The sequence below is a fragment of the Dermochelys coriacea genome, chromosome 7 (genome assembly GCF_009764565.3).
Source record: "Dermochelys coriacea isolate rDerCor1 chromosome 7, rDerCor1.pri.v4, whole genome shotgun sequence".
Lineage (NCBI taxonomy): Eukaryota > Metazoa > Chordata > Testudines > Dermochelyidae > Dermochelys > Dermochelys coriacea.
The window spans coordinates 93,776,587-93,804,148 of NC_050074.1; the positions used below are offsets into that span (position 1 = coordinate 93,776,587).

The 27,562-nt window shown below is 44.5% G+C and overlaps 1 protein-coding gene across 3 annotated transcripts; it reads left to right on the forward strand.

Moving 5' to 3' along the window:
* Positions 1 to 536: 536 nt before the first annotated feature.
* Positions 537 to 27,549, forward strand: NOC3L (NOC3 like DNA replication regulator). Of its 3 annotated transcripts, none has more exons than XM_038409063.2 (21): positions 537 to 742; positions 4,348 to 4,555; positions 5,710 to 5,836; positions 9,441 to 9,598; positions 9,711 to 9,770; positions 12,900 to 13,030; positions 13,706 to 13,867; positions 16,784 to 16,877; positions 17,209 to 17,384; positions 17,673 to 17,801; positions 18,618 to 18,749; positions 19,157 to 19,237; positions 20,144 to 20,244; positions 20,737 to 20,809; positions 20,913 to 20,976; positions 21,071 to 21,142; positions 22,370 to 22,551; positions 22,878 to 23,006; positions 24,647 to 24,744; positions 25,489 to 25,573; positions 27,087 to 27,549. In XM_038409063.2, exons 1-21 carry the CDS (start codon positions 734 to 736, stop codon positions 27,216 to 27,218), a joined length of 2,403 nt encoding a protein of 800 aa, XP_038264991.1. In that variant the 5' UTR covers positions 537 to 733; the 3' UTR covers positions 27,219 to 27,549. The 3 variants fall into 3 exon arrangements, with proteins under 3 accessions (XP_038264991.1, XP_043374106.1, XP_043374107.1); XM_043518171.1 differs by lacking the exon at positions 537 to 742 and adding an exon at positions 3,185 to 3,250; XM_043518172.1 differs by lacking the exon at positions 537 to 742 and adding an exon at positions 5,070 to 5,196 and having other exon boundaries at positions 4,419 to 4,555.
* The last annotated feature ends 13 nt before the right edge of the window (positions 27,550 to 27,562 follow it).

Consider the following 27,562-nt stretch of genomic DNA (forward strand, 5'->3'; position numbering starts at 1 on the left):
TAGCCTGCCTGCCTTAGATTCCCCAGAACTGCCAACCGGACCCTTAACCATCCTCTGGGTGGTGCTGACAGGAGCCACCAGGGTCCCTTTTTGACTGGATGCTCCAGTCAAAACCCACACACCTGGAAACCAGCAACGACTTAGCTTCATGGAGTTGTTCCTGATTGGTTTCAGAGTAGCAGCCCTGTTAGTCTGTATTCGCAAAAAGAAAAGGAGTACTTGTGGCACCTTAGAGACTAACCAATTTCTTTGAGCATAAACTTCCGTGAGTTACAGCTCACTTCATCGGATGCATTGTTCCCGATTAACTCTCTTGTGGCCATGTAGCCTGGACTAGGAGTCGCCACCCAGGCACCGAACCAGGAACAACTCCAGGGAGAGACAAGCCTGTGAATGGTTTTCACGCTTTCAGCAAAATAGACCAGACGCTGCGAGAGGTGCTCGGGTTTCAAGGGCTACTGCTGCAGCTGATGCCTCACGTGGGGGGGCGCGCCGGGCCCTTTAACCAGGCCGCTGCAGCCCCAGCTCACGGGCGGGGTTGGAACGGAGCAGGGCGACGCTAGGCCCGGGGCGGGCTCGAGCTGGGGTTGGGGCGGGGTCACACACGTCTCGGGGGTGGGTGGTGCGCGGCCAAACACGCCCCGCCGTTGAGGCAGCTCAGCCCCGCTCCGCGCTTCCGGGCGTGCGCAGCGGTCTGTGGCCACGTGTGTCCGGGACCCTTAGAGCCGCCACAATGAAGCCGGTGAGAGGCTCGGTCTGCGGAGCCGTGTCGGGGGGGCTGAGGGGGGCTTGGAGCCTGGTTGGGGAGCACAAGGCGCTGTGAGGGGGGAGAGCCGGGCCGTGGGGGGCGGCTGTGGCTGCGGGGGGTACAAGGCGCTGGGGGGGGGGGGGGGTGAGCCGGGCCGTGGGGGAGCGGTGGCTGTGGGGAAGGCCGGGGTGGGGGGGCACAAGGCGCTGTGAGGGGGAGAGCCGGGCTGGGGGGGCGGCTGTGGCTGTGGGGGGGGCTGGGGGCACAAGGCGCTGTGAGGGGGAGAGCCGGGCCGGGGGTGGGGGAGCGGTGGCTGCGGGGGGGGGCACAAGGCGCTGTGAGGGGGAGAGCCGGGCCGGGGTGGGGGAGCGGTGGCTGCGGGGGGGGGCACAAGGCGTTGTGAGGGGGAGAGCCGGGCCGGGGGTGGGGAGCGGTGGCTGCGGGGGGGGGCACAAGGCGCTGTGAGGGGGAGAGCCGGGCCGGGGGTGGGGGAGCGGTGGCTGCGGGGGGGGGCACAAGGCGTTGTGAGGGGGAGAGCCGGGCCGGGGGTGGGGGAGCGGTGGCTGCGGGGGGGGGCACAAGGCGCTGTGAGGGGGAGAGCCGGGCCGGGGGTGGGGGAGCGGTGGCTGCGGGGGGGGGCACAAGGCGTTGTGAGGGGGAGAGCCGGGCCGGGGGTGGGGGAGCGGTGGCTGCGGGGGGGGCACAAGGCGCTGTGAGGGGGAGAGCCGGGCCGGGGGTGGGGGAGCGGTGGCTGCGGGGGGGGTACAAGGCGCTGTGAGGGAGAGAGCCGGGCCGGGGGTGGGGGAGCGGTGGCTGCGGGGGGGCACAAGGCGTTGTGAGGGGGAGAGCCGGGCCGGGGGTGGGGGAGCGGTGGCTGCGGGGGGGGGGCACAAGGCGTTGTGAGGGGGAGAGCCGGGCCGGGGGTGGGGGAGCGGTGGCTGCGGGGGGGGCACAAGGCGCTGTGAGGGGGAGAGCCGGGCCGGGGGTGGGGGAGCGGTGGCTGCGGGGGGGGGTACAAGGCGCTGTGAGGGAGAGAGCCGGGCCGGGGGTGGGGGAGCGGTGGCTGCGGGGGGCACAAGGCGTTGTGAGGGGGAGAGCCGGGCCGGGGGTGGGGGAGCGGTGGCTGCGGGGGGGCACAAGGCGTTGTGAGGGGGAGAGCCGGGCCGGGGGTGGGGGAGCGGTGGCTGCGGGGGGGGGGGCCGGGCCGGGGGTGGGGGAGCGGTGCCTGCGGGGGGGGGGCACAAGGCGTTGTGAGGGGGAGAGCCGGGCCGTGGGGGGCGGCTGTGGCTGCGGGGGGTACAAGGCGCTGTGACGGGGTGAGCCGGGCCGTGGGGGGAGCGGTGGCTGTGGGGAAGGCCGGGGTGGGGGGGCACAAGGCGCTGTGAGGGGGAGAGCTGGGCTGGGGGGGCAGCTGTGGCTGTGGGGGGGGCTGGGGGCACAAGGCGTTGTGAGGGGGAGAGCCGGGCCGGGGGTGGGGGAGCGGTGGCTGCGGGGGGGGCACAAGGCGTTGTGAGGGGGAGAGCCGGGCCGGGGGTGGGGGAGCGGTGGCTGCGGGGGGGGGGGCACAAGGCGTTGTGAGGGGGAGAGCCGGGCCGGGGGTGGGGAGCGGTGGCTGCGGGGGGGGCACAAGGCGTTGTGAGGGGGAGAGCCGGGCCGGGGGTGGGGGAGCGGTGGCTGCGGGGGGGGGGCACAAGGCGTTGTGAGGGGGAGAGCCGGGCCGGGGGTGGGGGAGCGGTGGCTGCGGGGGGGGGGGCACAAGGCGTTGTGAGGGGGAGAGCCGGGCCGGGGGTGGGGGAGCGGTGGTTGCGGGGGGGGGGGCACAAGGCGTTGTGAGGGGGAGAGCCGGGCCGGGGGTGGGGGAGCGGTGGCTGCGGGGGGTACAAGGCGTTGTGAGGGGGAGAGCCGGGCCGGGGGGGGGGGAGCGGTGGCTGCGGGGGGTACAAGGCGTTGTGAGGGGGAGAGCCGGGCCGGGGGTGGGGGAGCGGTGGCTGCGGGGGGGAGCACAAGGCGCTGTGAGGGGGAGAGCCGGGCCGGGGGTGGGGGAGCGGTGGCTGCGGGGGGGGGCACAAGGCGCTGTGAGGGGGAGAGCCGGGCCGGGGGTGGGGGAGCGGTGGCTGCGGGGGGGGGTACAAGGCGTTGTGAGGGGGAGAGCCGGGCCGGGGGTGGGGGAGCGGTGGCTGCGGGGGGGCACAAGGCGTTGTGAGGGGGAGAGCCGGGCCGGGGGTGGGGGAGCGGTGGCTGCGGGGGGGGGCACAAGGCGTTGTGAGGGGGAGAGCCGGGCCGGGGGTGGGGGAGCGGTGGCTGCGGGGGGGGCACAAGGCGCTGTGAGGGGGAGAGCCGGGCTGGGGGGGCGGCTGTGACTGTGGGGGGAGCTGGGGGCACAAGGTGCTGTGAGGAGGAGAGCTGGGCCAGGGGTGGGGGAGTGGTGGCTGTGAGGGGGAGAGCCGGGCCTTGGGAGGGCGGCTGCCGATGGCAGGGTCCTGTGAGGGAGAGTGGAGCGGGGTAAGCGCTCGGTGTCCTGGTGGAGGCGGGGGGGGGCACAAGGCGCTGTGAACGGGAGAGCCGGGCCATGTGGGGATCGGGGGCGTTATGAGCTGTGGTGGGCTGTGGTGTCGTTATGGGGCTGGTACATGGGCGGCTTGTGCCCCGAGCCCGGTTGGCTGCTGAGGCCCACGCAGCCTCTCCAAGGTGGGCCCGGGGTTCTTTGCCGGCTACAGACTGATGCCAACCAAAGCTCCCTGTGTCTGCGCCTCCTTGTCAGCAGCACCCGGGGGCGCACATAGCCCCGTAGGCTGGGTATTGAAGAGGAAGGGTGAGGAGATAGAGGGAGGACTGTGAATTATGTGGAAAGCCCTCATGTGAAGAGGCAGCGCTGGCCAGTTACTCCTCTGTCTTCTTACACCTCTTTGGGAGCAAGGCCGGCACCTTTTGAAATGTTCACATCATCACCCCTACAGATATCTCAGAAGCAGATCCCTGATATCTTTTGGCAATTGGCTTCAAAAATTGCTGATGATAAAATTAACAGGGACATTGTTTGTACTACCATGGCACTTGGGAGCCCTACTCATGAACTAGGACTCCATCCTGCTACATGCTGTACAGCTTATCCTAGGAACAGATCACGGAAATATCAGTATGGTCACATTTCTGTATCCATGTCTGGAACCTGAATAATGGGGGCAGAGGTGGTCAGAATGTCAACTGTTGCTGGAGCTGTCCCATCACCTCTTTCCTAAAAATCTTTCCTAAACAAGAGGCGGCTAAGTATGTGCTATAGGACTGTATTAAAACTGCATTGCTTTTTGTGCTGGATATTTATAGAACTAGGATTGTTCAGAAATGTTTCTGTAAAATCTTTGGCCCATTTGTTTCCAGGTTATTCTGCTTAATGCAATTAATTTCACTAATTAAGAATTGGGTATACTTGAACCTAAACACACAAATCTCTGTTCACAAGAAATTTGTTATCCAGCACGGGTGTTAGTAAACTTTAGCGTGTCTGGTTTAAATCTTTCGCTTAAATGTAGTGCAATTTTTTTTTTAAAAAACAAAAATAAACATGAATCCGTTAACTGAAGTTTTCTGTTGGTTTCCAGAGAAAAAATAAAAAACGAGTTCCAAGTTTTCGCAAGTTGCTGAAAACTAGTAAAGTAAAACTCGACAACAAGTTAAAGAATAAACAGTTTAAGCATCAGAGCGTTGCTAAGAAATATCGAAAAGAGCAAAGAAAACTTAGGCAAGCTGTCAAAGATGTTACATCCAGAACATCTGTTCCATTGGAGGAATACAAGACAAAACATGCAGGTGAGTGTTCGCTTGTGTCAGGTAGTAAATTTAGCAAGGTTTCTGATCTATTTTGCATAGATGAGGGATGAGAAGTAAGCATGACATTGTAACTTACATCTAGTGAAACCAGAACTGAACACAATAGTTACAAATTGTTCTTTATTCTGGTACTGCCATTAGTGATATGTACAGATGCTTGAGTCTTGACTTCCTTTTTTGTAGATTATCAGTCATTTCTTTGTGGTGAGAAAATTGTAATAATGCTTATTATTTTTATGCAAAAGTAAACAGTATGCAGTGCTTTACAAAATAAACTGCTGGAAAAGTATGACATCAGAGTTTCCCATTATAAAGACAAACTTATGCTTCACATATTCACATGATTCACATAATCACTTTTTTTTATTCTTGACGTCTCTGAATTTTCTTTTCTTATCCTCAAGAGTGCCTGCATAGATTACTCTCTGGACCAATTTATGTTCAGTATTATGTTTGGTAACTGCACTGCTCACCTTCTTGTCTCCTGTTCCAGACTAGATCCTGAGCCTATTATTTTTCCGACTGTCAAGTTTGTACATTCCTATAGACTCAGATTCAAAAACTATTTTGAACCTGAATTCCTGAGTATTCTATCTTTTTAGAACAAGCCCACATATCACTTAAGCATGTCAAAAATGTTCATATAGATTTGATGGTGGAGCTTGCACATGGTATGATGCAGAATGCGCACATGTACTAGTTTTTATCTTCTTTTTCTTTAGAAAGAGAACAAAAACACCTTCCCAACACTAGAAATATGAAGGAAAGAATTAATTGGGCATGACTGCCCCAAACTAAATCCTTTTAGATGGGACTATTCTTCAAAGTCAGGTTTATTTGGCCTACTGAGATTGATGAGGTCCTTTTTTATTATCTAGATAATGATTGTGGAGCCAGGAAGACTTAAGGTCCTGGATTTTGCAAATACTTATGAATGTGAGTGAGTTTACTCATAGGAGTAGTCCTACTATTTTGAATGGGTCTAATCACAGGAATAAAGTTCAGCATGTGTGTTTGTAGGATTGGGACTGAAGTGTGGAGCTGAGAAGATTGACAAATACAGGAAAGGTGCATTTTCAAGTTTGCACGCAAGTGTGGTGGCTCACAAGTCTGTCCATTGTCTTCTGATACAGCTGAAAGAAAGGAGGAAGAGGAGGAAGAGGAAGCACTTCCACTGGATATGATGGATGACGATGACCTGAAATTAATGGAAGATTTGGCTCAAAAAGCATCATTTGTAACGAGAGACCTTTCTTCTAGGTAAATATTCTCATATATCCTTACAGTCTATAAGCTGTAGTGAAATTGATAATACTTCCAATTTTAGACTTTACTTGTTCTAGTCACACATTTTCTATTCACACGTTCATCAACACTACTGTAGCTTCCCTCTTGTGCTGGGAAATTACTTTCTCCTAAGATACCTTGTCTGCACAATTTTCACTCCTGTCTCAGCTCCCTAGCGTGAGGCAGATGGAATCCCCAAAGCTCAACATGTTTTTCGGTTCCTACATGCAGTTGTAGCAGCTAGGGAGAAAGAACCAATCTCCTGCTCGTGGTTACATGCTTCTCTGGACTTCCAGCCACTGTCCTTTGAAAATTCAAGTCAATTCTTGATTGAACCGAATACAAAGACTTTCCCTGCAGTGTTAAGCCAATTACCAGAATAGTTTGAAAAATTTCATGCCTTAAATGCAATGATGATAAACTTTGGAAGCAGATACGAAGGGGGGGAGGGGGGAAGTACCTGCAACGTCTGTGTGGGGGAGAGCGGGCAGGTGAGTGAAAATTTTGGAAGGTGATATCTCCAGAGAAATAAATTACCCTATATTTCTTCCATTTCCTGAAATAGGATCTCTGCAGGATTCTCAGTCCTATAGAGGAGCAGAATTTATAGTATCTTCTTTATTTCTTAACAATATCCTTTGGCAACCAGTAGGAAATGCCATGACCATGGGTACTGTGAAGTTAATAGTTTGTTCTAATTTCCAGTGTAAACTCAACTTTTCTGTTTAACGGGTTATAAAAATAATTTCTTAATTTGACATAGAAAGTATCAGAGGACTTTTTTTTTTTTTTTTTTTTAAAAATACTGATTTGGAATTAATTTTTCCTTTTTAAGAGGAGGAAGAAACGTTCTGCTTTCAACACTTATTTATGCTAATCCTAATTCAAATGATTTTGTTAAATTTATAAACTATTAATGTAGACCAGTTTTTGAAATATACTAAAAAATAATTTGGTGGGTGCAGAGCACCCACTGGCAGCTCCCCGCCCTAGCTCACCTCAGCTCCGCCTCTGCCTCTGAGTTATGCTCTGCCCCGCTCTGCTTCTCCTCCCCTGGCTTCCCGCGAATCAGCTGTTTGCGCGGGAAGCCTGGGAGGGCTGAGAAGCAAGCGGCATCTTCGCACTCAGGCCGAAGGAGGCGGAGCAGAGGGGAGCTGGGGCGGGGGGCATGAGAAGGGCCGCCCGCACTGAAGCAGGTAACCCGGGGGGGTGGGGGCGTGCAGGGGAACCACTCCCCACCCCAGTTCACCTCCGCCTCCCAGGGCCTGAGCGCGAAGCTGCCGCCTGCTTCTCAGGCTTCCCGCGCGAACAGCTGATTCATGGGAAGCTGGGTGTGGGGGGGGGCAAGGCAGAGAAGCAGAGTGGGGCGGCACATTCAGGGGCGGAGGCGAGCTGGGACTGGGCGGGGAGCTGCCAAATTTTCCCCATGGGTGCTCCAGCCCCGGAGCACCCACAGAGTCGGTGCCTAAGGTTCCCCCTTTTGATGTGATCAATGGGGGGAGCGGCTGCTCCTCCTGCTCCCCCCCCAGCTACACTACCCAGCCCCTAGGAGCCAGAGGGACCTGCCGGATGCTTCCTGGGAGCTGCCCCAGGTAAGCAACACTGGGACTCCCCACCTCGCCCCCCAGCAGGTCCCTCTGGCTCTTAGGGGTGGGCACCCACTATGGTGGTCCACAAGACCCTCCTGCCTGGTTCTGGGGGCAGTCAGGGGACGGGGAGGGGAGGTACAGGGGAGGGGGGTGGATGGGGCAGGAGTGGCGGGGGCGGGCCACAACTCCCTCTTGGAGTGAGGAGGGGACCAGTTGTTAAGATTTTGTCAGCTCATCACTGACTACAGGGCTTAGTTCAGTGCTCCGAATATATCTACTGTATCAGGCCCCATTCAAAATCTGGCCAGAAGTAGAGGTGGTTGTGCCTCCCTTATAAGTTTTTAGCCCAATGATTAATTGAAGTACTTGGGCCAGAGAAAGAGAGTGAGAGACTCTAGCCTGGGAGATGCGAGTTGTAAAGCCCAGTCCCCCTGCTCTAATGACTCTTTAATTATTTATTAAAAGTGGAACAGCTTCAACAGGAGAGAGTGAGATACTCATATCAGAGTATCCCATAGCCCAGTGGCTAGAACACTCTCCAGAGAGGTGGCAGGCTCCGTTTCAAATTCTTCCTTCTCATCAGGCAGAGGAGGTAATTGAATCCAGGTGTCCCACGTCTCAGGAGAGTGCTCTAACCCTTGGCTAAAAATTATAAGGTAGGGTGACAGTGGCATCACCTCCTCTGACTGTTAGGCATGCAGTTAGGCACTTGTCTAACTCCTTCCCACAAGAAACAGGTTAGGTGCCTAAGCTGCCTGACTCCAGAAGAGGGGTTTCTCGCTGTGCATTGTAAACGCATATAGATACCCTGCAGTCCTGATTTAGGTACCTAACTGTGAGAGGGGTAGGGCTGAGGACATATCCCCTCTCATTGGCATCGTCCATTGGCTAGTTTGGGCAGCTCCCTGCCTAGCTTGCTGGCTTTGTGTTTTGCATTCTCAGGCGTCTATTTCTTCCTGTGCGTTCCCTAGGCTACTATCTCAGGCTTTTTGGATCCTGCTGCTGTTCCATTGATTTTCTAGGTGCCTAAAAATTAGGCATTGCAATGCCTAATCCCTTGTGGATCTAGGCCTGCCGGACCATGATGGTTACCTGTTATTTACAAAACAAAGATGTATGTAGTCACTTATAAATATATACAGGTTAGGAGTCTGAACGGAATGAAAACAAACTCAGTTATGACAGCTTGTAAAAGGAGATGGCACGCCAGACTAAAACTAGGACACTAGTCTGTTTGCTATGGCAGATCTTATGACAGTGAGGCCTCTTTCTACTGCTCTCTTCTTTGCAGCCTACTACATGTTTGGCCCAAAGCATCTTGACTGATAGTAGCCACACTAATTAGGTTTTCACAGTTCTTCTAATGGACATTTCATTCCTCTTTAAGACTTATTTACACACAAGTTTTTGCAGTTGAACTTAGAGCCCCCTAGTTTGGACCCATTTATATTAGCTTAAAAATGTTTGTTTTGGTTTAGATTGTCAGCACGTAACAGATAAACACTTTTATCAATGCTAATTAAATGTTAAAATCAATTAATTACATTTTTTTTTAAACTGATTGCAATTACCAACCTTTAGAAACCAGCCTGGGGGCTAGTGTAATAATGCTGACATTCACAAAATAACATGACTGACTTATTTTTATTTATAACTTTCAAGTAAAGTGTTTGGTTATAAGTTTTGTAGTGCATTCTTTTACTAGGTTAAGTAAGCCATCATGATTTCATATCTAAGTTTACTAAACATTGGAGGTGAACGGGAGGGTGGATTTTTTGTTCATTTTTATTCATAGAACAGTGAATAACTGGAGGGGCAACTGAAACTGATACTGAAACACACTCAGATGTTCTGATTCATGATGTACTGCATGACTTTTTTTTTTTTTTTTTTTAGTTGTTAGGAGTTTAATTTTGCAGTGTACTTTGAATTTACAGTTAATATCTAATTTGTTGATTAATTAAATACACTGTCTTGCACAAATACAGTGAACCTGTTCATGCCAAGAAACGAAAACAGGAAAGAGTGATTGACAGATATGAGAAAATGCCAAGGCGCATGCAGACTGAGCCAGAAAAAGAACTTATTCACCTGCTTCCTATCAAAGACAAAAGTGGCATTATTCCACAAACAATGGAAAAGCCAGGTAAGAAACAGGTGCTGGATTCAACATAGCAGCCAGCAAGGTTGTATTTTATTAATTTTTTTAAACCCGAGTGTGTAGTGTTAGGTTTGTAATATACATTCTGTTCTTGCAGTCATCGGTGTTGTGCAGAATGAAGAGGATGAAGACACAGAAGAAATGGAGGTGGTAGAAGGTAATAAAACACCCTGTTACACTTAGACAACTGAAAGTGATTTTTCTGTTTAATAGAGAAAGTCATTTACCACAGAAGGTGTTCTGCTTAGGAGGTTTTGGAACAGACAGCTCGGTCAAATGTCATTTTACCCCCACAATTTGGCAATGTGACCTGTCTTGCTTCATGCTCACCTGCTAGAATTCCAGGACTTGCAGGAAAAAATTTCTGTCGCTGACTTCAGAATTACTTTATTTAATATCATTTTGATGTGTTGATGTCTCCAGAATTAATGCTTAGACTAAGCCCTTTGGAACTGTTGTGTCTTTTTCACCATTGAGGGAAGAAGCCTCATTCTTAGTTCAGGAATCTCTCTGGCTTGCCTGATTCATGATTATTATTCCAAAACAAAAAAATCTTAAAATGAAGCATGTATCAGTTTTTTGAGTGTATATATTACCTTTCAAGAATTTTTTTTAACTTGAATTATCAAATGTGAGAAACCCAGAAAACTTGGAATTCAATTTGCACTTCCACAATAAGCTACAGAGTCTCACTCACATAAGCACAACCCTAACTCTGTCTAGTTGTGGCTAGAGCGGATTGGGAAAATGGCCATTTGTTGACATCAGAACAAAACCAAATGTCAAAATATCAAAATTTCCTGCGAATGAGAAATCTTGAGTTTCTGGGCTGGTTTTAGTCAGGGCAGCAAAAGCCAAAGCACACATTTGAGTAAATTAACAGTCATCAGGAAATGCAAATAAAGTGGTTGTATTGCTATAGTATGAATTAGGTTGTGATAAATTTACATCAAAACACACTATTGCAAATTTTCTCTCCAGTCAAGCTGTCAATATGGTTTATGCATTGGGTTTGTATGTTGTCACTGTGTACATAGAGAAAACCACTTTCAAATTCAAAACAGACATACAGTCTGCTCTTTTTTACAGGAGTTAGAAACTCAGTCAGGGGAGTATTGTGTCTTACCAACTGCCAAACTGTATGTGCACATTTTGGAGGTATCTTATATTTTTAAAGGCATTTTGAAAATTCCACATTGCCTGTAGTTTAGAGTGTATCTGCATATCAGCCTGGGGGTATAACTTCTGGCTTGAGGAGCCATACCCATGCTAGCTTTAATAGAGCTGGCACACTAAAAATAGAGTGTAGCCAGGGCGGTGGGAGAGGCTAGCCATCCCAAGTACTTACATAGTGTCTTGGACAGGCATGTACTCTGGTACCCAGCCCCTCCTGCCACTCGTGCTGCCACAACTGCACTCTATTTTTAGCATGCCAGCTTAGTTAGATATGCCTCCTTCAGCTTCGAATTATACTCCAGCTTGATGTGCAGACATACCCTCTCCTGTACACCTTCTAAGGGTATCCCTTCCTGAGGAGAAGTGGGTAGAGTAGGAGGATTGTAAGGGGCAGCACACCAGGAAGCATTCCTCCTTCTCTTCCTATAGATCTCCTGGGGCCCACAATGTTTGGAGATGCACAGTGATAGAAATCCTAAGTTCAGCAGCCTCCTGGTGAACATTAGAAGATTCATTTTGAAGTTGCCTTCCAACACCTCCACTCAAGCAATAGGAGGCTTGTGGCCGGCCCCCCCACTCCGGTGAAGGAGGCCCAAACCCCCACCACGCTGCAAGTCTGGGCCAGGCTAAGCTAACCGAAACAACCTCTAACAAGCCTTAGGTGCTACCTGACTATCTAAAATTGACTCATTGGCTGCCCAAAACCCTAAATGGAGTTGGGAGGTTGATGACACTATTTGTGCTGCTGAGTCTAATTGGACCTCCTAGTGGGTGGTTGTGAAGGGACCCTGGCTACCCTGGTAAGCCTTGTGGAAATTAGGGCCTACAGTGAGCCTACTAAAGTTGCAAGGGTTGAGAGGGCAACAACATTTTAAGTTCTGCAGCTACTGATTGGGCCTGTTTAGCCTCTCCAGGGCTGATTGGGAGAAGGGGTAATGCTGAGACTCTTAATGTTTACAAGGATGTGTGGAATGTACCCTGTCCTGCTGTTCCCCTTCATTTTCCTTCATTCTTCTGTTCTTTTCTTCTCTCCTGTCAGATCACCCCGCTTGCTTTGCGATACCCTTCATGACCCCTTCTCTCAGTCCACAAGCTCTATACTCTCCTCAGCATACATATTTCCCCTCCACATACACACACACCTTGCAAGCCCTTGAATCCATTGGAAGTGAGCACCTTAAAAGGTCCACTGGTGTGTGCTTGTGGGACTAGGGTGAGAGGGAGCAGGGAGGCACCACTCCTTTTGCACCTATTAAAATAGCTGAGTCGAATAATCTTAATTTTTAATGTCTCCTACTCTCGATTTTCAGGATACAAAATTCTGCCCAAAAAAAAGCGTTAGAAGTTTCTTACTGCTGAGAACACCTTTTTTGTTATTAAAAACTTTAATTTAAAAACAACCTGTCTTCAGTTTTGTTGGAAACTGTTTCCTTTTTCTATTGAGAAGCCACCATAGTGATGGGTTTACACTTCGATTTAAAAAATTTAATTTAATTTAAAAAATTAATTTAAAAATTTAATTTAAAAAAAAAATTAAATGACAGTTAAGATCTCCAGTTGTTGTCATCCTTTTTAAGTTCATTAGCACCACCAAGCCATTTGGTTGTTGTTAATTAAAATCTTAACTTTTAAAATTGATTTAATTAATAATCTTTGGTTCAGTGCGTGAGAGCTCAGGTTGATGAGTCTGTACAGCTATGTGTACTTTTTTTATTTATTTAATCTTGCGAACACTTCCATTTCTTAGGGTACTGCAATTCAAAATGCCCTTGTCCAATTCATTTGAAATTTAACAGAAAAATTGTATCTCAAGCTTGACCTAACCCACCAAGTTTGACATCATTATTCCTTTGTTTGTTTATTTTGGATTAGAAGAGGTGAAGTGGGTCTTAAGCAAATTACAAGTCTGTGGCCCTGAAAACCCTCTTGGGCTGCTTTTGAGTGCTATACTGCTGAACTTAACATTATAATATTGTATCTGCTAAGTAATAATTTGAAATAAAATGAATAGAATTGGATTTTACAGTATGATACTTAAGTGGTTTCTAACATACGGTTAAAGAGTGGGAACTAATGGGGAAAAGTTAACGATTAAACTTTATTGTATTAGCATCTAGTGAAGAACCCCAGCCTGTGCTCACTACAGATGAACTGCTAATTCAAAGGAGGAGAAAGCTGCAGGATAAGAAGATACACATTGCAGCCTTAGCAGCTGCCATTCTGTCTGACCCTGAAAACAGCGTGAGTAGTATTCAGTTTTTTTGTGTGTGGTACAATAAATCAGTTAATTACAAAAATCTGAAGTAATCAAGGAATGGCAAAGTCTGCAACATGTTATGCACCTATGGAAAAGCCAAAATCAGCAGAGACAGCACAGCAAAGGGGGGGCCATGGTTGTTGGCAGTTGTTCTGCAGACAAAGTAAATCCGCAAGACTGTGTTTGATATTGCCCATACCCACCAGTAGTTGGACTCTCCACGAATTCATGGTGTTATTGATGGGTTGGGAGTGAGGATTCCATACAGCTCCCATTCCACCAAAGCCCATAGTTCCTGTGGGTATAATGCTTTAATTGGGCTCAGCTTTCAGGCTCATGATTGGAGCCTTACTTTTCAGTGTTCGGCGTGCACTAATATTTTCCTATCATTCTACTTAAAAATGTATTTACTTGCTAGTTGCAACATTCCTGAACTATTAATTTCATTAGATTCTTTGGGGTTGGCTGACTCCTTCCCTGGTGTTTAATAGTGTGTGCTAATTTGTTTGTGTAATATCACTTCATTACAGTAGTTTTATTTCCAGATATGGGAGTTTTTGTTACTGCCACCCTTTGTGCAAAGTAGAGTGCATGTGTAAATTTGTTTCTCTTTGGTATATAACCTTTATTTTTCCTGCACCATATGTTTTCTTGAATAGATAAAGAAGCTGAAAGAGTTGCGTGCCATGCTAATGGAACAAGACCCCAGTGTGGCTGTGATTGTTCGGAAGCTGGTGATGGTTTCTCTGATGGAAATATTCAAAGATATTACTCCTTCTTACAAAATTCGGCCTCTGACTGAAGCAGAAAAACATACCAAGGTGAAACTGCAGGTTTCTTTATAAAATAGGGTGGATAGTTTGTTGTTTTTAATAGGCCATCCCTGATCTAAAACAGATGTTTAACAGAAATCTAGTTTTTGAACAAATTTAACAAATCATATTTTAACATTAAGTACTTGTGGGATATGTTTACACTGCAGCATGAGCACATGCTTGAGCCATAGCTCAAGCCTAACCCCCTTGTGTCTATACTTCAGTTGCACTAACACAGGGCTTGGATCCAGGGTCCTAAGACCCTGCAGGGCTGGAGGGTCCGAGCTTGTGTTATTGCTTTACGGTGTAGACGGAGCCCCGCTTGACTCATCTCCCGGGAATCAGCTGGAAGTGTCCCATGGAATAGTGGGATAACTTCCTTATTCCTCTCTGTCCCAACAATCTGCAATCCACTTTATTGAAAATGGAAGCCCAGCCCCTTTTGTGAATGGCAGCAACTCAGGTCATCGTTAACCTGTTCTCTTCTGATCACCAATCTGCAAGCGTGCTATCCGAGAACCTCCTGGGTTTGCAATGGAGAACAAACTGATCAAGCCTTTTGCAAAGCAGGCTGCTTCAAACTTCCTGTAACGTGTAGGGCAGACAGTAAAGTTTTCGCACAGTGCACCTAGGTCCTAAGCTAGAGCAGCCATATTTGGGAATTGGGAGGAGAGCACTAGGGACTCTGAGATATGGTTACTTTGACTTGGGTCTGCGCACTGCAGTGTGGACTCCAGAGCCCTAGGTTTGAGTATGGGTTAGAAAAGACTTAATATTGGGTTAAAATACAATGTAGATGCTCAAGCCCAGGGTTCCCTAATGCTGGTTCGCTGACTCCAGTCTCACTAATCCTGGGTTTACATTACAGTGTAGACATACCCATAGAGGCTCTTGACCTGTTAATGCAGTGGTCCCCAAACTTTTCAGGGTTGTGCCTCCCCCTTAACCCTGTGTGCACCCTGGTTGGGAGCAGGGCCCCGGCTCCGGGAGGGAGGTGGGGGTCGCAGACAGGGCTAAGGAGGCAAAGGCTGGGGGTGGATCTTGGGCTGGGGTTGGGAGTGGAGCCGCAGCTGGGGGCAGGGCTGGGGCAAGGAGCAGAAGCCAGGGTTGGGTGCTGAGGCTGGAGCTGGAGCCAGGAGTGGAGCCACAGCTGGGAGCTAGAGCTGGGGCGGAAGGTAGAGCAGGGTTGGGTGGCACCCCCCCGCCCCTCATGGGGGCTGACCCGGCCCTGCACCCCCCCACCCTCCCGGTTTGGGGAACTATGTGTTAATGAGATTATAGCTAAGGCTACATTTTAGTCACGGGTATTTTTAGTAAAAGTAATGGACAGGTCACGGGAGTAAACAAAAATTCACAGCCTGTGACCTGTCCATGACTTTTACTATATACCCTAACTAAAACTTGGGCGGGAGGCCCCGAGTGCTCTGGGGGTGGTGGTCCGGGAGCACTGTGGGTGCTGGGGGAGGTGGTCCAGGACCCTGCTAGTGATGGATGGGGCTCCCCTCCTAGGCAGCAGAGGGGCCAAGGGGCTCTGTGTGCTGCTCACGCCACAAGCCCCAGCTGCGCAGCTCCCATTGTCTGGGAACCACAGCCAGCAGGAGCTGCGGGGGTGGGGCGCAGGACTTGCGGTATGGGCAGCGAATGGAGCCCCCTGGCCCCTCCTCTACCTAGGAGCTGCAGGACCTTGCCAGTGGGAGCCAGGGAGCCCCCCACCCTGAGGTAAATGCCCCTCCCCCCTCAAACCTTCTCCCACACACCCAAACTGCTGCTGCTGGCTGCTACAGAAGTCACGGAAAGTCACAGAATCCATGACCTCCGTGACAGACTTGCAGCTTTAATTATAGCACTTGTGTGAAGAGAGTTTATGTAGTTTTATTTACTTAACAATAAGCATTTACAGTTTTAGTTTAAAGTTGTTGGTGATAAATTGAAAGAAATAAAATATTAAACAATGAGAGAAAATCAAAGAATCATTTGTAAAATGTGATACATTTATTTTTTTTATACTTGTAAATTCTGAGTCACCAAAAAGGTTTTGTATGAAGGAGTATGTAATATATAGGTAATTTTCAGTAGCAGTAATCTTGGAAAAAACAGTACTCAGTATCAGGCAGAAGGAATTGAACCAAAAGAAAAGCCATTAAATGCTATCATAAAGAATACAATTATTCATGTATTTTAGGGCTTGTATGTATGGGGACATCCAGGAAAATTAATTTGAATTAACTAAAGGTGTGAATTTGAAGTGAATTAGTTAAACTGCATTAAAATCCCTGAGTGGATGCTTTGATTAGGAATAAAGTGGCCTTAATTTGATTTATTTTAACTCATTTTGAAAGTGATTTAAACTAAACTGAATTAAGGCCACTTTTATTCAGCATTAGAGTGTTCACATGGGATTTAATGCAGTTTTACTAATCCACTTCAAATTCACACCTTAGTTCATTCAGATTAATTTTCTTGGATGCCCCCATGTAGATGCCCTTATATTGGATCAAATCTCTGCATGTATGTTTAATTCTCTGCTAAATAAAGGCAGAATACATTATTCTCCTGGATTTTTTGTAAAATGTTGCTTTAGAAGGTGTTTACCAATTGAAGTGGCACAACTCAGGATTCTGGCCTTGTTTTTTATAAAGGCAGTCCTATTCCCAAATCCCATTTAAATATCTGCTAGTAAAATAGATCTGGTGGGCAGAAAAAATCTCCAAGCACCAAAACTTGTACAGAAAAGTTAATTTTAATATATACCTGGGAAAGCTCTGTTAAAAACTAAACTTCATTGGATTACAAAATAAAAATAAAACCAATCCCAAAAACAAGAACCCCCCCCCCCCCAAAACACCAAATCTTATATTGGCAGTATCAGTTAACTGAAATACTTAAGTCTTTAAAAATAATTCACCTGTATTATGTTTACAGGTTAGAAAAGAAACTCAGAAACTAAGGGAATTTGAAGAAGGCCTTGTGAGCCAGTACAAGTTTTACTTGGAAAATCTGGAACAAACAGTTAAAGGTATAGTGTGGATTTTCCTCATTTCTTAGTTAAGTACATTCCTTGATACAAGGTCTTGATCCTGCCATCAATTACATATGCATAGTCGATTTGAACTGAAAGGGCCTAGTTCTGTGCACAGAGTTACTCGCCTATTTAAGTGTTTGCAGGATAACTGTTTATCCTTGGAATGAATATTGCTTTCTGCACCTAACATTTTCTGATTTGTTATTTCATAGAAAGCTGTACTTAAGATTTATTTTACTGAAACAGGAAAGCCACCAGAAAAATACTAAAAAATAATGCAGTACTAAGTTTTGCATAATAATAACAAAAATAATATTTTATTCAGACTGGAAGCAGAGGAAGCTGAAGAAAAGTAATGTGATCTCATTAAAAGCATATAAAGGTCTGGCAGAGATTGCAGTCAAGTGTCTGTGTGAGCTTCTTGTGGTGCTGCCTCACTTCAATTTCCACAACAACATCATTGTCCTGATTGTACCTCTCATGAATGACACATCAAAATTGGTGGGTATCTTTCTAATTATTTGTTTGATTTTAAGAGGTGTTCTCTTATATGAAAAATATTTCTGATTTTTGAAAGTTAATTACAAAGCAACTGTAGCATGCCTCTCTTTTCAACACTTTGTTTTACAGGCTTTCTCTCTCTCTGTACTTGATGACTTTTTTAATTGAAAATGGATATTCACACCATTGAAATTTTGACATAGAAACTTAGTTGAGTAACTATTTGGATGCACTTCTCTCTTTTTTTAATATAATTTTATGAGAATAAACGTTTCAATTACTTTACAGATTTCTGAAATGTGTTGTGAAGCTGTAAAGAAGCTCTTTAAACAAGACAAACTGGGCTCTGTTTCTCTGGGTGTTGTTAAGGTGATTTCTGGCCTTGTAAAAAGCAGAAATTATGATGTTAGACCTGAGGTAAGTTTCTTTCTGTTGTACTTCAGAATTTTCTTTTGACAATGGCAAAAATAGCAAAAGACTATACTTAGGAAAGCCATCCAGTATTTCTTCACTTTTCCTGAGCATAGAACAAGTTTAGATCTTCTTGACTTCCCTTAAAAAGGAGACAAGGGGTGTAGTCTGTTTGATTGACAAACCAGATGCATTTAAAGAACCTCCTCTTACTGCTTTTTGCTAGGTACAATTAATTTTGTGCCTTAGCTTTTCTGATTTTGTCTCTTCATGCTTGTGCTGCTCTTTTGTACTCCTTGGTTATTCATGTTTCCTCTTTTTTAAGCTTTTTTTATTTTCAGGTAATTAAGTAGCTTCCGATGAAGCCATATTGGACTCTTCCTAGTCTTCCTATCTTTCCTTTGCATCGCAATAGTTTGCAGTTGTGCCTACAAGGGGTGTAGTCTGTTTTGATTGACAAATAAATTAAGGCATGCTTAGGTTATGGGTTCTGGATTTAAGCCAAGAAAATAGGTGACCAAATATATTGTAGGAACCAGAGTTTTAAGTGACTTCAGATAACTAGTTTTAATTGCTTGCAAGAATACATGCAAAAGGAAGACGGATGTAAATTTAATATTTTATGAAAACGCATTGTGTATGTTTTCTAATTAACTATATAAAATTGTATGAAGATTCTCCACTATTATAGGGCAAAAGATCAGTCAGACACACCCATTCTTGAAGTTCCTGATGTTGATAATCTGCTGTTGTAAATTTGCTGCACATGACTTTGTTAAACTTCAGGCACTAAATATTTTATGGTTTCTTTCTCAATTTTAGGTGCTAAAAATATTCTTTCATCTAAGAATTAAAGAAGTAGAAGTAAAAAAAGACACAGAAGACATTACTGCAAAGAAAAAGTTCATGTCCTGTAAGGAGAAAAGGAAAAATCTTTCAAGGATGCAAAGAAAGGTATAATTGAAATTGATTCCTGTTACCTTCGTTTTCCTTTAGCGCTGGTAAAGGCGTTGCATTATCACTGTATAGAGCATTTTGGGGCATAATAAGGAATTTTTAATCTTCCTAATTCTGTCCTTTTCCCCATATTTATTATAATAATTAGCAAAACTTCTAATAGTGACTCAGTTCTGTTTATTAGTTGGTGGGAAAGGGATGTTTAGAAAACGAGTTACCCTCCAGTTACCCTTCTCCCATCATTAAGACAACTTCATTCCACCATGGAACTCACAAAAGATCAGCAGAGCATTGAACATAGTTATTCCAGACACCTGTGGACCCTGGGCCTCCAGATTTAGTGAGAAGTGGAATTTTTTAATTTGCCAGAATATTTAATGTCTTTAAAATGAATATATTTTCAGTGGAAGAAAGCAGAAGAGAAGCTGGAACGAGAACTCCTGGAAGCAGAAGCCTCAGAGAGTAAAGAAAAAAAACTTAAACTGGTAGGGTATTGGAGAAATTCTTTTTCTGCTTTTGCATGTATTCTTGCAAGCAATTGGTCCAGTTGCAGTTTGTGGTCCAATTTGTTGTCTTTTCTTTGTCACATTAGCTCAGTAGGTAATGATAGTGCACTAAGTGATACAGAGTATGGCAGAAAGGGTATTGTATGTCATGAGGTAGGATCTGGGGAGGGTTCATTTTTTTGCAACTAATAGACCTAGCTGTGTTGAGGAGACTGAAATTATAAAAACACATGTGGAGCACAAAGAAAGGAAAATGATACCTCTAATTTGTAACTCACTGACTAGTTACGGTTTACAGCAGAGGGTTCCAGTAAGGTGGAATTACTTGAATCTGTAATAGGGTTCCTTTGTGTGTGTCAGAAAAATTCTGCTGCTAGAAGCCCTATAAATGTTTATTATGATGTCAATTTTCAATTTCAATTGTGTAGTCCTTACCCCAGGGTGACAGGCACACTGACAGCCTAACACTGCCTATTTAAAACAGCATCCCTTTAAATATGTACAGCTGTTCAGTATCAGTTTGTTGGCATTTATTTCCTTTTATTGATATTTAAGCAGGTCTTCTCAATTCTTTCTTTGAATGAGATGTTGTATCAAAGTGGAATTTAAAAGCATGATTTATGTTGGTCAAATTTAGAAATATCGCCGTTAATTTTAGCTTCCTACAGAATCTAAAATCCATCTGCTGACTCAATAACGTGTGATTGTATCCTTTGTGATAGGAATTTTTGGACCGCTATATTTGTAATTATTAGGATTTTGGGGACTAGTGAGTTCAAAATTCAAAAAAGTAAGAGGAAAAAAAGTTTTGAGTTTAGTTTAAATGAATCAGCAATACCTGTTTTCTGTGCGTACTGATATGATTTTATGTACTTTTTTCCACAGCACACAGAGACTCTGAATATTGTATTTTTAACTTACTTCAGAATACTGAAGAAAGTACAGAAATCCCCTCTTTTGCCTGCGGTACTGGAAGGTCTTGCAAAGTAAGAGCTATGAGTCAATATTTTTTTCTATGTATTTTAGAAAAAGTATGAGTCAGTAAAAAGACATTTTAAGAATCTTTTGTATGAGCAGTTGAACTGCATGTAGGATATATGAATAAAGCACACCAAAATTAATCAGTTTGTATATTTGTGCATTTCTAACATCTTTCATTGTAGTATCTAATTGTCAGTATGGGACTTGCATGACAAAAATCCTTCAAATCATGAGGTGATTTGCATTATTTATTCTGGTTTGTTAATAAAGAAATTGAAAGTCGTTCTTTGCTCTGTGCAGTAGCGTTAATGAAAAGTTGAGATATGCCTCTATGTATTGCATTACCAAGCTGTGCGAATATAGTGTAGATTTAAGAGGGCATTTGGTGAAAGTAGAGGATGAAGATGTAGTCTTTGGCAGGTCACAGAATGTTTTGAATGAGCTTGCAGAGAAAATTGTTTATAGTTACAGAAAAATAAAAATCTCCCTGATTCTAGGTTTGCCCATCTCATAAATGTAGAATTTTTTGATGACCTGTTGGTGGTTCTACATTCTCTCATTGCATCTGGGGTAAGTTGAGCTTTTTCCTAATGATGAAATTTCTTGAGACTTTTTTTTTTTTTTTAAATGAAGCTTTATCTATTGTGCATCAGCTATTCTTTTGTATTCCCAGGATCTAAGCTATCGGGAGAGCCTTCATTGCGTTCTCACTGCTTTTCATATTCTGTCTGGCCAAGGTAAGTTCTCTAAAATTTAAACTTTATAATTTGATTTTAGCTGATAGGTTAGTGAAGTAAACCTACTTATTTGGGATTATTTTTTTTTAAATAGGTGATGTTCTTAACATTGACCCTTCCAAGTTCTACAGTCACCTTTACAGAACACTATTTAGGCTACATGCGGGTAAGTTCAACGTCTTATTTTAACATCTGAACCCATAGACTGTTGATTTTATTTGTATGATACTCTTAAAAATGCTAATTTTAAGATGCCTTTGCCATCCTTTTACAGAAACAGATAACAAATTTGTTTTAACTTCTTAGTTCTTCTCTCAAGTTAATGTATATATTATGGCATTACTTAGTACCAATTTCAAATAGCGTCAGATTTCATTAGTGGCTAGTGAGTGACTTTGGATTAGTGTCTAACCCAGACATGGGTAACTTTAAGGTAGCACAGGGCCACAAAATCCACTAAAAACCCTCTGGTGGGCTGATGTGTGTGACCGGGGGAATGTCACGTCCTGCCACCTAGGAGAGGGGTTGGAGAGCACATCTGCCTCACACTCATCCCACAGCATCGGCTACTGTCCTGTGGAGCTTGGGCTGCGCCTGACTTCCTGCTCTGGTCCATTGGCTCATGCTACAGCATCATATGATGTGTATGTACGCAGGTGGGGCCCTCCCACACTTTCTTGCCCTTGGCATTGCTGAATTGCTTGTCCTGAGCTAGGCTGTGGTGGACCAAATAAAATGATCTGGCGGACCAGATGCTGCCCCTGGCTGCTAGTAGCCCATCCCTGATCTAACCTCTCTTCATAGAAATCTGTGTTTTGACTGCATAATACTTGATTCTTTGCAAAGGCAATTGAAATCTCTATTGATCTTTTGTAAGTTTTATATTTTCAACATTAATTGCTTTTAATATGTGCTTTAACACTTTATGAAAAGATGCCTATTAAAGTAAGGATTCATTTAGTTAAAATGGTTTTCATTAATTTGTATAGGAGGAACTCATGAATTAACTATATGTTGTATATTGTTTTTATTGTACATGCATCCAAAACACTGGATGAGTACACTTTTATAATTATAAATAATTGATAGAATGATCAGTGTAATTAGGACCAAAAGAATCTTTGTGAATTTAAACGTCCTTGTTTGAATAAGTGTATTGTTAAAAGAAGCACAGATATATGGTCTGCTCAAAGCAGGAATAGTTTTTTAAAAGTAGATGTGTGTTTTTGTCTATCATGTTAATAACCACTGTTTGTTGAACTATTATTTATGCTTTAGTACAATATTCTAGGGCTCTAATTTCTAAACAACATCCTTCACAGAATATTTTCTTTCTCGTGTGGAAGGTCTCTTGTTGCCTTTAAATGGGTTTTTACATATTCTGTTTTTTGAGGTGCTACGAATGATGACATGGTGATAGTGCTTCAGTGCCTGGATGTAATGCTTACCAAACGTAGGAAACAGGTTTCCCAGCAACGAGCCCTTGCTTTCATAAAGCGACTTTCCACACTTGCTCTCCATGTCCTTCCAAATTCCAGTGTTGGGATCTTGGCAACCAACAGAATATTGATGCAAGTAAGTTCTTAGTCACTTGCTGGAATGGAAAATTTCTTATTTGATTATTTCCTTTCTGCTAGCAGTGTCTCCCCCAGAATTGTGGGAGACAGTGGGCTGCAGAATTTGCTAGTCCATGAATTGTTATGTAGTATTACATTTTTTTTATTTTTATTTTACTACAGAATATTTTGACATTTTAAACATAAAAGCAGGATTTTCTTAAGTACTGCTGAGTCTGAATAGTGCTGAATGTTTGGTTACACTCTAGACCTTGCATTACCATGTTATGTGCATTAAACTTCTGTATGTGAGATAATCAGTTTTTCTGTGTGATGGTGTGATAGATATTCCCAAAAACAGACCTCCTGCTAGATAATGAGGCTCAAGGCAGTGGACTGTATCTCCCTGAACTGGATGAGCCAGAGTGTTGCAATGCTCAGAACACAGCTCTGTGGGAATTACATACGCTCCGGGTGAGTTGTTATTTGGGTAATTCCGGGGAGCTGGCTAAATGTTTATACTTAACTAAATACAGAGCTCAGATCAATGCTGTAATCTCTAGACTGTGTACTCTAGATGAATGACATACCCTTGTCTAACTTCTGCTAACACAATACTTTCAGTTTGTTACAACAGTATTTCCAGGTAGGTTGTTGTGATGGTGGCTGATGAAATCTTGTGTTCTGTGTATCTTTTCTGTGTATTTATGCTAGGAGCTCTCATGCTCTGTGGTTAGTGTAGGCCAAACATGTTGCACCTGCCAGGTCTACTTGCATCCCTCCATTCTTCCCTACAATCTCCCTGTGTGGCACCCTGTTTCAGGGCCTCCCTGCAACTCCCCCCCAACCCTTTCTTCATTACAGACACTCTGTGTGCCCCTATCCACTCCTCTGCCATAGGCCATGGGTTCTGTGTGTGTTCTATATCCCCCTCTCCATGTACCATCGCAGGGGCTCTGTGCGCATCCTTATTCCCCACTTATTGACCATGACATGGTCCCTTCATTCCTCCCCATTCTATGTCCCTGCCTCTCCCCCTTCCTTCAGTGCCACTTTCCCTTCCCTGTCTCCTATGCTTCCCACGCTGTGGATCCCTGCTTCCCTGCCAATCCACCCAGTATCTTCCCTTTCCCCTTGTCCCTGCTTTCCTCATCACCACCACTTTTAACCCACACCCCTTAGTTCTCTCTGGGTCTCTACTTCCCCTGCTACCTCATCCCTGCAGTCCTAGATTCTCGCCACCCGACCCCTCTCAAAATCCTCCCTGAAAGGCTTTCTTCTTTATGGTAGAATCCAGACTTCCTGCACAGCAGGTTAATGTGCTGCCTTTGAGATGTATAGGCAGCAGCAGAGGGCGCGGCAGAGAGATTGCTCTGCCTCAGTCTGGTGGTATTGATTTTTCCTGTGATTCAATCTTTTCCTGTCTTCTAATCTGCACCAGAATCAATAGGTTTGTGCCCACCAGTGCCTAGAACATCTCTGTTAATTTTTAAATTGATTGGGATGTGGCATTGCAAAGTTATTGTGTTACGGAGTTGAGTGTTAGATCTTGCTTTGCTCCACCAACTAGACAAATTAAAAACAAGTGAAGTGGCTTTAAATTATTAAACTGAGATTAACTACCCATCTGAGGCAGGGACAAAGATGGCAGTAAGGGAAATCTTACCATTAACCTGTTTGTGTGATAAATTGTTTCAGTGGAGCTGGTAGCCTAATGGAAACCTTTATGGCCGTTACGTTTTATCAGTATGCTTTTAATACAGCCTACTCATTCCAGAAATTCTATTTATGGCCTATCTCTGCAAATATGTAATGGAAAATGTTTGTCTATAACCCTGGCTAGAACTATCTACTGGAAGAAAAAGAGTTAAGATTAACTATAGTGAAACTGTCATGGACATTGTATCCAAACTATTTGAGTGGTTTTATGAGTTGATAACATAGCATGTGTAACCCTTAGAACACTGGCCAATCCTTAGTCTCATCCTGAAACAGAAAAGAAGTTCGCTGAAAGTATTCTATGCAGTGTATAAATACAGTACTATTATTATTGGTGAAGTACATACATAAGTACATGCTAGCCTATCCCTCACCAATCCCCTTCTTCCTTTCAGAGACACTATCATCCAACAGTGCAGAAATTTGCAGATCACCTTATTGCTGGAGCTCCAGGTGAAGGTTCAGAAGCTCTCAGACCAGATCTGAGCCGAAGGTGGGATATACGATGGATATGTTTTGAAAAATAGTTCACTGGCAAAGTAGAAGCTGTGTGTTTTGTGTTATAAGATTCCCCAGTGAGTAATTTTTCCATATGCTTCAAGAAAATTATTTTTGAAGACCAAAAGTATGATGGTTCTTTTATAAGTACCAAAAGCTGGCTGCTTTCTCCAAGGGCTTGTTTCCTGGCCATGCAGAGGATAAAAGTCCTGCAAATGCAGCATACTCTGCCCTCATAGGAGCAAAAGCACTTCGTGTTGCTTAGTAGCAGCCCAGGGATCTTAATAAGGAGCAGTGTTGCTGGGCTGCGACAGTCCAATGAAAACCAATTGTGGTGCAGGGTTCTGGAGTATGTGCTGATGGAAATTAGTGTGAGGATAGACAACCTTGAGGAACTTTGTCAGGCATGCATAGCAATCGTCCCTGTGAGCTGGACTCTTAATCTCCCTCATTTCCATCTTCGTTCATACCTCAGCTATGTAGTTAATCTCAGTATAATAATTTACAGCCACTTTACGTGCTTTTAATTTGTCTATTTGTCCTACCTCTACATTTCTGATTCATATCACTTTTCCAATTGATATTCTGTATTACCAGGTATTCTTCCCTTGCAGGACTGAAGTAGTGATTTGAGGAGCAGGTTACTTTGAGTTCATAGAGTACTGAAGTGAGGCTTGTTTTATGGACATATACTTTATATGGTTTCTTTTAATTGTGTAAAACTGATCTTGTATTATAGGTCTGGCACAGAACTTTTTGAGACATATAATATGAAAGGAATGACATTTAATCCTCCTGTAGCATCAGTTACACCTAGAAAAAAGGTACTGTCTCTTTCAACATCCTTTCTTAAACACACATGTTCACAAATAGATACTAGAACCCCTGACTCACTGCTCAGCACCAAGGGGTTTTGACTCTGACCAGAGTACTTTCCCAGCTAAGTTCTCTTTACTGGTTTGAGTTATTGTTGACTGCTGACTGTGAGAGAAATTGTATGAATAGTTCCATCTCCCATAGGACGAGCATGTGTAGTAACACAAATGTAGTGTCTGTTACTTTTCTGATCTGTCACGCTGTCCAGTGGCTGAGTGCAAGTTTGCTTCTATTGCCTTTGTGTCAAAACCCTTTCTTGTCTCAGAGTCTGAAGTCAGCAGGATGGACAAGTTCCCAGAGCCCTGATTCAGCATACAGAGCGGGAAGTGACCCCCATCAATGCCAGTGTGTAACTGAAAAGTGTAAATATAAGAGGGGAACATAGAGCTTTTATGGGAGAAAGAAAAAAGTTAACATGTCTCAGAGCTTCACTATGAAACATTCTCCACTGACAGCTCCTACTACATGTTACACGAGTGCTCTCCCCTTTACAAAGTGAGACTTTATCCCCACTTTCTCTTTTGAAAGTATGGTAACCTATGAATTGCAATGGAGTCTCCTGCTGATAATCTTCTAATATCAGCACAGTCCTCTGACACCACAGAATTTCCTTATTAAATAAGTAACTGACTCCTCTGAAAATGGCTTGTAAACTTACCTGTTCCCCCAGATTATCACATTAGTTGCATGTCTGGCAGAGAGGCACTGGGATTGGCAGATGGAAGAACTGTCTAGTACTTGAGTGAGAATATGTAGCATGTAATAACTCTGAAAATAGTTAAAAAAAAATCAGTAACTCTAAGTTTTAAGTTAAAGTGACTTAGGTCTCTTAAATTTAATTTGGGGTCTTGTTCATTGCTTAAGAAACTTATTGCTTCTCTAACAAACTCTGACCGTATCTCAGTTTTGCCATACCATGGCCCACTTGCTTCTCCTCTGGAGTCTGTCCGCCATAGGCCTTTGCAACATACCTCAATGGGACAGAGCACTTCTGTCCAGGCTCTTTGACAGAAACCATGAGTGGAGATTCAAGCTTCTTTTGCCTTCTGTGCCTCTCCTTAAGAGGCTAGAGGACAGTTTTTTGAGAGGTAGTCAGTGTGTGGGTGTTTCAAACTGTAGTATTCTTAAAAATGGAGAGGAAATCAAAATAGTTTGTATGATGTTAGCCAAAGGCTGATGTGGCAAGCTCCCCTTAGCTTAGTTACAAAGAAGAAAGGAAAAACTTGCATGTCTAGAAAGCAAGTCCTTTCTCTGACCTCCCCTGCTCAGACTGACAGGTTCTCCCTGCTACATGAATAGGGATCAGTGAACATGTGCTGTCCTCACCTTCAGAAGGTGGTCTAGGGAAGGAAAAATAAAGTAGTAAAATTATCACTACTACTTTTGAGAAACCCCTATGTTGACCTTATTTAGATAGATATTTTACATCATTTATACAACTAACATTTTGATTCTTTCCAGGATAAATTTTTACAAGGGGATTCATTTCTAAATGAAGAGTTAAAGGAATTGATTCAGACACATCTCAATGAGGCTGCTGTTCACAGACCCGTGGATTTTGCTAAACACTTAAAGGAATCATCCCTATCATAAGTATTACAACCCAGTATAATTCACTTCTTAATTGGGGGCTGGGATAGCAGAAAGAAATTGTTGCCCATCATCTTTACAGGAATTCAGATGAAGTCCTGCTACGGAAAGATAAAAATGTATGATGCATCGCTGATGCACACAGAGTAATAGCAGTGTTTTGCAGTTACCTGTTGGTTAACTATGTAGGTTGCATTCTCACAGGAACCATACTGAACTGTAACAAAAGTAACTTCTGGAAGTATAAAAGTCTGAAGGCAGGTGACTTTAATATTGCTTGAGATGTATATTATTGCAATATTTTTGTTTACGTAAATACATATTTTGCAAGAGATTCATTGGGTTTG

Coding starts and splice junctions, on each gene's coding strand:
- NOC3L (XM_043518171.1), top strand. CDS start 3,218: ATGGCAGGGTCCTGTGAGGGAGAGTGGAGCGGG. Junction 3,251..4,347: donor GTGAGGGAGAGTGGAGCGGG/GTAAGCGCTCGG, acceptor GTTGGTTTCCAG/AGAAAAAATAAAAAACGAGT. Junction 21,143..22,369: donor ACTATTTAGGCTACATGCGG/GTAAGTTCAACG, acceptor CTGTTTTTTGAG/GTGCTACGAATGATGACATG.